The sequence below is a fragment of the Eurytemora carolleeae genome, unplaced genomic scaffold (assembly GCF_000591075.1).
Source record: "Eurytemora carolleeae unplaced genomic scaffold, Eaff_2.0 scaffold60, whole genome shotgun sequence".
NCBI lineage: Eukaryota > Metazoa > Arthropoda > Copepoda > Calanoida > Temoridae > Eurytemora > Eurytemora carolleeae.
The window spans coordinates 358378-370830 of NW_019396087.1; the positions used below are offsets into that span (position 1 = coordinate 358378).

Here is a 12453-nt window from a genome sequence, read left to right on the forward strand (position 1 = left end):
GGATTGAGTTCCCCCCCCCGTCTATATTAGAAAAAAATAGTCCAATCGGATAGGGTGGAAGGATTTGAATCGGCAGTTCAAATTTGAACCGGCGGTAGGCAGATCAAATTCATTAAGTTCGGTCCCTGCTGGTTGTATATAAATGTGAAGTCGCAAAAAAGTAATTGTTCAAAATTAGCCATGGATGTATGTTAAAAGAGTTCCATCTTCTAATACGTATCCCAAAAATATAGCTTAACGTATCCCAAAAAGTGAGATTTCTGTGCCGTCAAGTCTGTATTTATTTCGTATTCATATACAGGGTGTCCCACGAAACATGATAGTTGGTGACTGGTTTAAAATGTCTTCTTTCATAATTTGTTTAGCTGTTTGATACCAAAACGAATAATAAAAAATAATATATGGGAGTCATTGTACAGAAAAATTGATTTCAAAGTAAAATATATTTGAGTAAAAGATTTTTCAAACAAAATAAACTACAAAAAGTCTTTAATATCTAATACAGTATATGGAAGAAGACATTCAAAACTGTTTCGTGGGACTAATCTGGAATTCTGGAATAATCACTTCAAGGTGATTTTTACGCCATCCCGAAAAGAATCATTTTTGGGGGGAATTTTTTGGGGTCGACCTATGTAAATGCTTAAAGCTTGGCAAAAACTTTTTTTTTCAATCACAAGTCGGGATTTCTTGCGTTAGCATGTTTTAAAAATTATTTTAAATAGACACACTAGTAACTCTTCATTATCTAGTAAACATCAGATTTTAAACATTATTATCATCAATAACTTTCACAAATCCTCTAAATACAAGAACTATAGAAATCAACAAATCGATGTAAAATCAGAAAATAATTCTGGAATCATTTAATTTTTTATTCAGTTAAACAAATTTATTTTTACGTTGTAGTTTTAATAAGTACATAAAATACCCCTATCTGTTGGTGTGTATAACCATGTTATATAATTTTTGTTGGTCCAAGATATAAAACCATGGTTTATAACTATATTTCAGAGTGAAGATAGATCTAGGAGATGTGTTGGAGATAGATAAGGAGAAAATGATAGTTCGTGTTGAACCTGCAGTAACCATTGGATTTTTGAACCGTCTCTTGGTTGCTAACGGATACACTCTACCAGTAGTACCGGAGCTAGATATACTAACTATAGGTAGGTATATGATACTTGAACCTTCTCCCAGGTTACTAACAGATACGCTCTACCAGTAGTACCGGAGCTAGATATACTAACTATAGGTAGATATATGATACTTGAACCTTCTACCAAGTTACTAACAGATACACTCTACCAGTATAGTACCGGAGCTAGATATACTAACTATAGGTAGATATAGGATAGCATTCTTTAACCATCTCCTGGTTGCTAACTGGGTATTGGATTCTTAAACTGTCTCCTGGTTGCAACGGATGCACTCTACCATTGGTGTCTGTCTGTCTATCTCCAATAAACATCAAAGCGGCTCTGAATGGATCAGGCCCAGTTTATGAACCGTCAACGATGAAGAATTTAACATGAAACAAATGTTGACATGTCGTATTTTTGAAAAATACAAATATTTGAACAGAAAAATATGCAAAAAGCGATTTAGAAATAGATATAGCAGCTTGGCAGCTTGAAGAGCACTGGTTAACACTAACAATGAAGTGCCCTAAAAGCCAATACATTATATATCAGTTACAAATAGAAAATCATAAGCCGAAGTGGCAATTCGATTGTTAATCCTATCCCTTTCTTCTAGGAGGCCTGGTTATGGGAGGAGGTCTAGAATCCACCAGCCACAAGTACGGATTGTTCCAGTACATCTGCTCCGAGTTCGAGATCGTCGCCGCGGACGGAGAGGTGATGATCGCGAACCATGACACAAACTCCGATCTGTACTACGCCCTACCTGTGAGCTATGGTACCCTGGGGTTCCTGACTAGCGTCTCTATTAGGATTATACCGTATAAACCGTACATGAAGCTGACCTACAGACCAGCCTATAGTATTGATGAAACTATCAGTCTGCTCGATAGAGAAACTCATAAAGGTAATCCCAACCTCTGCACTGGATAAAATTAAAATTACAAAATTTGTTTTCCAACCCATCATTTCATTTTTCTGATTTTCTGTGACACAATTTTAGATACTGAATTTGTTACAAGATACAAATATTACAAGTATTTGTTAAGTTACAAGCTAAAACTGTATGTGTTACAAGTTACAAGTATTACAAGTATTTGTTAAGTTACAAGCTTTAAGTGTATTATTACTAGCTACAAGAATTACAAGTATTTGTTAAGTTACTAGCTATAACTGCATTTGTTACTAGATTCAAGTATTACAAGCATTTGTTAAGTTACAAGCTTTAATTGTATTTGTTACTAGATACAAGTATTACAAGTATTTGTTAAGTTACAAGCTATAACTGTATTTGGTGACATTGATAGTTTAGGAGATCGTGTCCGTGTTGACATTGATAGTTTAGGAGATCGTTTCCGTGTTGACATTGATAGTTTATGAGATCGTGTCCGTGTTGACATTGATAGTTTATGAGATCATGTCCGTGTTGACATTGATAGTTGATGAAGATCGTGTCTGTGTTTACATTGATAGTTTATGAGATCATGTCCGTGTTGACATTGATAGTTTATTAGATCATGTCCGTGTTGACATTGATAGTTGATGAAAATCGTGTCCATGTTGACATTGATAGTTTAGGAGATCGTGTCCGTGTTGACATCGATAGTGAAGTGTTGTTGAACTGATTAGCTCTTATGCCTCGTAAACCAACGAGAGGGATTGAGTTGTACCTGGATTGATACTGCTCTGAGAGAATTTTATGGAGTAGGGCATTTACTACAATGAGACAATGAAGAAAATCATTGATGCTCAGAAAATGGTCTAAAGGATACCATTGTGAATTCGGTATGCACTTCTTTAAGTAAAGGGTAGCATGAAACCATTTTTAAAGTCCTTAATACTTTAAAATTGCATATTAAAATCGCAAAAAAAAAACATCTTTGGTAGTTCAGAACAGTCTCTAATTAGAAATACCCCATTCTTGCATCGTGAACTGACCCTGCCCCCACCCCCTCCTTCCTTCTCAACTTTATAAATCTGAATGTTCGCAACCTGATTAGTGACAAACTTTAAATCAAACCTATTCCATGGAACAGAAGAAAATTTAATTAAATTTGAACTGTTTCTAAACTTTCAGAATAATTCTGCGGGCTTAGTTGTAAAGGATCATAATCAACATGATAAAGATACTAAGGCTTTTTAGTTTTCTGCTAAATATTTAATTTAAACTGAAATTGTAAAAATGTTAGGTTTCTATCTTACTTGAGAAAGGAAATGAGTCTGTACCACTAATTCTGAATTTCTAATCCCTCTATCTCCAACCCAAAGATCTTATATATTTCATACTGTGAATTCTGCTATATAAAAGTATCTAAGTTTGAAATAACAATGATTTACTCCATCAGGTTGTTAAGATATAAGAATTATATATCAGAGTTTGTGACAAAAGCTCAATCCGGTTACATTTTAGAAATTAAAAACATTTGTCTTCCCTCAATAGCTCAAGGGATTGTATAAAAATTATTGCATTCCAAAAATCTGCTTTTTATATAGTAATTCACAGTCACTACACAGGAGTTTGCTTTCCTTGTGATTTTCTTATCTTAAAATTAACAAAAAAATATAATTGCAATTAATACAGAAAAGTTAAAAACATTTTTGACTTTAATAAGATATTTAATCTCGAGGGTATGATTTTTTAAACAATATAAAATCAACTAATCTAAACCCTAAATATTATGACTTTCAGAATATTTGCAAGATTGTAAATTATATGCCAGGACCCAGAATAGTTTTATGTATCCTATCGATCCGGAAAATCTTAACTATTTCCCTTAAACTTTAATAATCTGATTGTCATGTATTCTTAAGTATTGTTTACATATTTTACTGCAGAGTATATACCCTTTATTATTGTATAAATATTTTTAAAAAAGGTAAGCCACCCTTTTAATAATAAATAAACATTTTTGTATACAAAATATTCTTTAATGAAATTTTGTCCTTGCCACAAACATATTTCTGTGATGATAAAAAACAGATCAAAAAAAAAATTTTAGTTTGTGGCAAAATTCCTGTCTATGCAGACCAACTGAAACACTTTATGCATTTAAATACCATTTATACTTTTTATTTATTGTAGATTTAGTTTATCTAAGTTGGATAATACAAATTACAATGGATCTATGGCGTTGAATCCTCTTTTTTCTAGCAACGAGCAACGACTCGGTGGAGGGTATCGTGTACAACGTGAACCAGTCAGTCATCATGACAGGGCAGTATGTGGAAGAGGAGGAGGTGGAGAAGGACAAGATTAACAGAATGGGACTCTGGTTTAAACCTTGGTTTTACAAATACGTTGAGAAGTTTTTAGAGAAGGTAAAAATGACAAAAAGCCATTCTTTTTCCTTTTTTAATATTTTTCCAAAAAAATTTACTTTTTTACTTTTTTTCTTTCAGGGAGAAACGATCGAATACGTTCCAACTCTTCATTTTCATCAAGTAATCTTTTTAATGATATCAAATTACATATATAACATGTTTGGGTGTCTGTTTGGGTGTATGTATGTCCACGCATAACTGAGGAATTTATCTCAAGTATTTATTGGGAAAATCTGTAAAACGAAGGGAATGTCTAGTTTTGAATTATTAGAATTAGCGTGTTTACTCTGATATAGGGAAGACAGGCAAGTATTACTGCAACAATGTATGACTTCAGAAATAGAAAAAAACTCATGAACTTTTTAACATTTTATTCAATATACAAACAAAATTTACAAAAAGAACATACTAATCATTACACGCACCTTTGCTCCTTTAGTAAAATTAAATTCAACCTATCTGAAGCATAAAGTCTGACCGCGTCAAACTTGTTGCACCGGCTACTCCTGTCCATAGAGCTAGGTACGGTACAAACTAGGACCGGAAAGGTTGACCCGGCTCGGAAATTAAAATGTACTACGGCTGCCCATGATTATATAACTGTATGTACCAAATGTACAAAGTGGCTAACATAAACTTTAAAACTTGCGATATTGAAATATGATGAATGTCCACTGATTTTGGTGGCAGAAACTCAGTTCCTTTAAACAACTTAAAATTGATTATCGTTTTTGAACCCGGGAATAGATTATTGAACATTTCGAAACTCCTTTTCATGAAATTTTATCTATTTTTGATTTAACTAACATTTACATTTTTGCGAAAAATTTCAATTCTGTAAAATTTTAAATAATTTTGTGTTTTCAGCGTCACAACAAGGGAACCTTCTGGTTGACTCCGATGTGGTTGCCCTGGGCTCATAATATCATTGCCAGGCATGTGCTATTCATTAAAGGAACTGTTAACGTAATTTCAAGTGGCATTCCATTTAAAATTGTTTATAATCACAACGGTGCCCTTTAAGCTGTGTAAATCGGACATTGAACTCTGTATTTTAGAAGTTATTTCAATTTATGTTGACAGTAGTCCATCAACAAATTCTATATCTATCCGATTGTTATAAAATGATGAAAATAAATAATGAAAAAAAAGATTTGGGAATTTTTTACCAAGATTCTGTGGCTCATGTACGATTTTACGACTTCCAAGTTTATTTCCACACATTAATGAACTGAGTTTTTGCCACAAACTCATATTTTCTAAATCATTATATTCACAGCCTGATTTGTGTACATACCTTAGATTATTTAATCAATACAGAATTCACATTTTGAAATATAAAAGGTCTACGACACATATTGCGAAGATATAGGTATTGACAATTAGAGTTTCTGCCAAAATCTCACTTCCCTTATTTTCAACTTTAAATTCTAATTTTTTAGATTTTTATTTGGCTGGATTCTGCCTGTCAATCCACAGTTGCTTAATTGGTTGAAGGTACGATCTATTAAAAAATCATGTTGTTTTGTTGTTTTTTAAATGCATTGTTTTCATATTTTTTTTTGCAAATTATGGTTTAAAAGATACTTTCTCTAATTGAAAGCCAATAATCAATAATCATTGAGAGGAAGTTAATTGAAATGAGAAATAAGCAATTATTGCTCTAAGATTTTTTAATTAACAATTAAAAATAATTTTTTTTTCAAATAATGGTTTAAAAGATACTTCCCTTATTGAAATCCTCTAATCAATAATCTTTGGGAAAAAGTTGATTGAAATGAGGAATAAGCAATTATTTTTTTCGGATTTTTTTAATTAACAATAAAAAAACTTGTTTCTCAGTCATTCAAAGCACTTTTATTATTTATGTATTTTTCCATTTAACTATGAAAAATATACTGTTTTAGGAAACATTTGTTGGAGGCGAATTCGAGGATAATTTTAATCTTCAGGATTTTATTATTCCTATGAAGCATGTCAAGGTTAGTTCAAGCATAATTTACGAAGGGACTACTAACGTAATTTCACGTCACCCTCCAGTTAATAGAGTTAAATGTCACAATGTTACATTTTATTTGAGAAATAATAAAGATTTTGTGATTGTTCTATCTTGAAGAATGAAGAGAGGTGAATTCTGTCAAGATTTCTCCTTGTTTCTCCTTCTTAAATCCGGAAGACTCTTTCCACAGAAACTACAATAAAAATTATCAATTTTCAATGGATAAATAATAAATATGGATTTCCTATAATTTTTGCTCAAGTAAATATTTATTGGATACCGTTGTGAAGTGAATGAAGGATCACTAGAAATCACGTCTCAATCCCAGCTTGAGCAAAGGACAAATAACTTTAATAAACTCTTTTTTTGAAGGTTTGCCTTAATTTTGTTTATTAAAGGAGGGTATTCTCTTGAGTGCAGAGATTACTGATGTTTGGCCTTTATGGATGGTTCCTACACGCCTCTATCAACCTCAGGTCAGTTAAGGGTTTATCAATTTTAATAAAGCTAGGCTATCAATTATTTCAACTTTTAATTGTTGCGCAATCTTTTAGCATGTTAATATTCACCATCTTAGGTAAAAGAAATTTCTGTTGCAGAGATAAAATATGTGAAAAATACTTACTCTTGCAACACGAAGTTATATACATGTGTTTAAACAACTTAAATCTTTTAAAAATTTTGGAAATATTTTTTTTATATAGGGTCCTAAGAGTCTGATGCCAAGGGGTGGAGATACGATGTACGTTGATCTTGGAGTATACGGTCTCTCCCATCTGAAAACCTTCAAGGAACTTTAACAGATGATTGAAATATATTTTTTTGTAAAATAAGAAAATGGTTGCGAAGAAATGAGAAAAAGAACGGGGGAGACAAAGAGTGCAAATTCCGTAGAAATAGCTCGCAAAAACAAAATTTGAAGCGACAATTTCCGGAAAAGTTTTTTTTATGTTTTTACTTCATGGAATACTAGTCGGGTTTTTCTTTTATATGTTTACTGTAGCTGACCGAACGGCTGGACCAAATTGATTGAATGTTTGTGTGGAAGCCCATGGCTAAAATCGTGCATAAAATCATGTTCAGCTAAAATCGTGCATAAAATCATATTTTCAGCTGAAATCGTGCATAAAATCATGGTCAGCTAAAATCGTGCATAAAATCATATTTTCAGCTAAAATCATGTTCTATAAAATCATGTTCTATAAAATCATGTTCAGCTAAAATCGTGCATAAAATCATGTTCTGCTAAAATCGTGCATAAAATCATGTTCAGCTAATATCATGTTCAGCTAAAATCATGTTCAGCTAAAATCATGTTCAGCCAAAATCATGCTCAATTAAAATCATGTTCAGCTAATATCATGTTCAGCTAAAATCATGTTCAGCTAAAATCATGTTCAGCTAAAATCATGTTCAGCTAAAATCATGTTCAGCTAAAAGCCAAAATCATGCTCAATTAAAATCATGTTCTGCTAAAATCATGTTCAGCTAAAATCATGTTCAGCCAAAATCATGCTCAATTAAAATCATGTTCTGCTAAAATCATGCATAAAATCATGTTCAGCTAAAATCATGTTCAGCTAAAATCATGTTCAGCCAAAATCATGCATAAAATCATGCTCAATTAAAATCATGTTCTGCTAAAACCATGCATAAAATCATGTTCAGCTAAAATCATGTTCAGCTAAAACCATGTTCTATAATATTGATCTGCAAAGGGACGAGACGCGACACTGCGGCTATTTGAGAAATTTGCCCTAGAGCATGATGGATTCCAGGCTAGTACACAGTTCAAAGGGATTATCACAGTTTTAAAAATACAAACATTAAATGGGAATTTAAAATATTGGAAAATAAATTACGTGACGTTTAGCGTAAGTAACCCTCCATGCAAAAATGGAAATGCACGATTTACAATGTTAATATTTTAAGGAATCGTTGTAAATCAGGAATTACTATCTAAACCCTATATCTTTGAAAACTGATTGTGTAAACTTTTGATATTTAAAACTTCGATTATTTGATGTAACCGAATTTATAGTTTGAAATATAAAAAGTTTCCGAAGTTGGATTTATATTTAGGCGCTTTACGCAGAAACTCTGATGACAAACGAGGAATTTGAAACTATGTATACTGGAGATCTTTACTATTCGGTGATTATTATTCCTGATTATTTTTATTATTATTTTATTTGTTTTATTATTATTAACACTACCGTTATTATTATATTATTATTTTTATCTTTAATACTAATATCATATCAATTATGTTTATTCTTATCCGTATTATTCATATCAGTATTATCCATCATAATGAGGTATCTTTATATTATTTCCAGGTTCGGAAGCGAATTCCAAATTGTGAAAAGGCGTTCCCAAGACTATTTGATAAGATCAGTAGGGAGGGTAGGCAAGGAAAGAAGATCCTGTAGAAGACCTACATCTTCAAATCAAAGCTGAAAATTGTAGTTTCTAAGTTTATTGATATAAATTTTTAGTAAGCATTAAGCACTCGAATTGTTCTTTCGTATAATTTGATAAAAAAAATAGTTTTTTTTTTCCTTTCGTTATGCATTGTACGTGAACAGTTTACTCAATTAGTTATAATTTATTTTTCTCTAAATCCAATAAAGTATTATTATTGTTTTATTTTTTGTCAATGAATCGTATACAAGATGTCGTCTTCTAAGATTTTGATACAGGGTTTTCAACAAACTGAACATGACAGCAGAAAGGCGACAGTAAGATTTTCTGACATAAAGCCAAAATTGTCGAAATCTGAACAAAGTTTATCATATATCCACTGATACTGATATCATAAAAAAAAGACAAACCACGCTCTTTAAATGCGAGGTCTAAAAGGTTTGAAAGTTCAACATTCAGCTGAAAAGTTGATTGTTTACTATCCAAAAAAGGACCAGAGATGAGAAGGTTATAAGTCGAGTCTGGGTAATAAAAAATACCTAAACGTATAATGAAGGTATGAAAAATATTAACATTTTATTCTTTATTTTTTTCAAATAAATTAATATATTTATTTATTTCGTGAACGTACAAAATTTAAATAATTGGTAAAATTAAAAAGAAGAAAAAAAACTATAAGAATATATATTAAAAATGAATACAAATATAAGAAACAAAATCATACTGTAATTAGGTCGTGCATTATTTATAGCAAGTTTCTCAACAATTGTTACAATTTCTGAATTCGACTTTATTATTACCCCAACAGTTTTCTTAATTCGTATCTAGTCTCATTCGTAGTGTGTACACCCTGTACACGTAATTAATGTTCAAAATGGCTCCTTATCCCACAACCTTACCATCAACTGTGCACGTATCGCGTTCAACGACTAATGACGATCTTAACCTTTAAAAAAACAATGAAAACTGAAGGTTAAATTCAGTCTTTAGTATTAAATGTTACATGGTTATATTAATAATAAATGGGCGTATTAAGTTCAAGCCGCGATTTTTCTTTGTAATTGTAAAACTAAAATTTGCAGTTTTTGTTACTATTTATAGATTTATAAAATACTAGGCTTTTAAGGCGCTTCGCGCCCATCTTATATTTCAACTTTGAATTGTGGCTTAATCTGTACGTGAGCATCTTCTCTTTGTACAGTATAAAACAAAAACAAAAAAAGTTTGCGGATTTCATAATATTTTTTTCGTGTATTTTCAAAATTTTACAAAAATGAAAACTTTTAAACACAAATTTTTCAAATTTTGATCATTCATAAACCTTCCCTGGGGTCACGTGAGGTCCCACACAAAATTTGGGCCCGACAGACAAGCTAAATTTATCTATAGATTAAACACTTCAAACTAAAGTAAATTGCATGTAAGATTGAATAAGAACAGGAAATGGAAATTTAACTTAAATTTGCTTTCTTCTGCATACTTGTGCTTTAAATCAAAACTAGAGGAGTTCCGAAATCACAAAGTGATACTGCTGTGATGTCGCATAATCACGAAGTAATTCTGCTGTGATGTCGCATAATCACAAAGTGATACTGCTGTGATGTCACATAATCACAAAGTAATTCTGCTGTGATGTCGCATAATCACAAAGTGATACTGCTGTGATATTGCAAAATTACAAAGTGATACTGCTGTGATGTCGCAAAATCACAAAGTGATACTGCTGTGATGTCGCAAAATCACAAAAAGATACTGCCGTGATGTCGCAAAATCACAAAGTGATACTGCTGTGATGTCTCATAATCACAAAGTGATACTGCTGTGATGTCGCAAAATCACAAAGTAATACTGCTGTGATGTCGCGTAATCACAAAGTGATACTGCTGTGATGTTGCATAATCACAAAGTGATACTGCTGTGATGTCGCAAAATCACAAAATGATACTGCTGTGATGTCACAAAATCACAAAGTGATACTGCTGTGATGTCGCAAAATTACAAAGTGATACTGCTGTGATATGTCGCAAGATCACAATGTGATACTGCTGTGATGTCGCAAAATCACAAAGTGATACTGCTGTGATGTCGCAAAAAGTGTATTTCTCCGTCTGAACCTGAGGTTTCAAAGTCATTAAAAAAACAATTTGAATGGTAAGGATTTTAATTTTTTTTAATGTTTAATATAAATGATATATCTATCTCTAACTTTTAAATATCATCCCTTAATGTTTATACATCGAAAGAAAAACTTGTTTTAAAGTTTGAGTTTGGCATATATTTAGATAACATTTTTAAGTAGACATTTTGCCGGCGTACACATCAATACTACATAAATGATCTGAAAGATGGGTAGATGTAAAGAAAACGTACACACACAACCCCAGTTTTTCCCTGCTTGTCTGCTGTTCTCAATTCTATCAATATCTACTCTGTGGTTTATTTCAATGTTCTGAAAATCCTGTAATTTATAAAAAATATTTGGCAATAAAAACAATAATTGTATCGTTATTTCTACCACCCTTCATAAACTTTAATTGTTTACGTTTCATAGAACTTAGCAAAAACTGTTATTTTAAATATTAATCTTTCATCTGGCTAATCAGCAACTTGTTGCAAAATATTTTGCATCCCGTTCCGTGTGACATTTGCAGTTTGCAATTCCGTGGATGGTAGGTCAAATATGGGGTTGTATCAAGGGTTCAAGTGAAAGGCGCCGGCGCTTAGAGAGATAGGCGCCACCAAAGCATTGTATATAAACCCTAGTTCATTAAAGTTTATCATCAGTTGATCTTCAACCTTCATCATGCAGGTATAGAACACAAATAAACATAGTTTTTTAAAATTTAATTGTTACGATTTTGAATGTTAAACTTAAAGTATATATGAATACTTTTATCAAGCATTTTGTTTTATTTCGTTAAAAACTATCAATCTTCTATAAAGATCTGATTTTAGTGATATTTCTTAAATCTATTTTTTCAGACTGTTATTATTCTTGCTTCTCTCGTCTCTGCTGCTCTATGCATCCCCGCAGGACCCCCCGCCTATGGACATGAAGAGAACTACGACACCCCCGCCGCCTACGCTTACCAATACGGCGTAGCTGACGATTACAGCGGTGCTAAATTTGAACAAAATGAGAAGAGAGACGGATATTCTACCTCTGGATCATACAGGGTTGCTCTTCCAGACGGTAGAATTCAGATTGTTAACTATCATACCGCCGATGCTTACAGCGGTAACATCGCCGATGTAACCTATGAGGGAACTCCCACCTACGGACCTGGACCCGCCAGGCCTGTTCACGCCGCTGGACCCGCCCATCTTGGATAAGATATATAATGATTGATTATTTATTCTAAATTATTATAATAAATGATAAATTCAAATTTTTTGGTTTCTCTTTGTTTTTTTTCTTATATAAAAAAACATTTGTTTATCAAAAAACCAACTCATAAATGATGAGTATTTTTTCAAATACTTGTTAAAAGTTGTAAAATATATTCTCTAGATCTTAGGCATTCTGTCTAGTGTAACTGTGTGAACTGTTGTCTGCCATATACTTTT

General features: G+C 32.1%; 2 protein-coding genes across 2 annotated transcripts in view; both read left to right on the forward strand.

The window, feature by feature from the left end:
* Nucleotides 1-9111, forward strand: part of LOC111718323 (delta(24)-sterol reductase) — an 11129-nt gene extending 2018 nt beyond the window's left edge. Inside the window, exons 3-14 of the mRNA XM_023493886.1 lie at nt 1015-1169; nt 1759-2049; nt 4294-4460; nt 4542-4583; nt 5331-5398; nt 5906-5960; nt 6371-6445; nt 6861-6938; nt 7167-7253; nt 8181-8240; nt 8545-8616; nt 8802-9111. Coding sequence (XP_023349654.1) covers nt 1015-1169; nt 1759-2049; nt 4294-4460; nt 4542-4583; nt 5331-5398; nt 5906-5960; nt 6371-6445; nt 6861-6938; nt 7167-7253; nt 8181-8240; nt 8545-8616; nt 8802-8894 — 1243 coding nt within the window. The 3' untranslated portion in view covers nt 8895-9111. The remainder of the gene's footprint in view (nt 1-1014; nt 1170-1758; nt 2050-4293; nt 4461-4541; nt 4584-5330; nt 5399-5905; nt 5961-6370; nt 6446-6860; nt 6939-7166; nt 7254-8180; nt 8241-8544; nt 8617-8801) is intronic.
* Nucleotides 9112-11587: 2476 nt separating this feature from the next.
* On the forward strand, nt 11588-12276 carry LOC111718322 (pro-resilin). Its single transcript, XM_023493885.1, has 2 exons — nt 11588-11695; nt 11869-12276. The coding sequence occupies exons 1-2, from the start codon at nt 11690-11692 to the stop codon at nt 12217-12219; spliced, it is 357 nt and encodes a 118-aa protein (XP_023349653.1). The 5' UTR covers nt 11588-11689; the 3' UTR covers nt 12220-12276.
* The last annotated feature ends 177 nt before the right edge of the window (nt 12277-12453 follow it).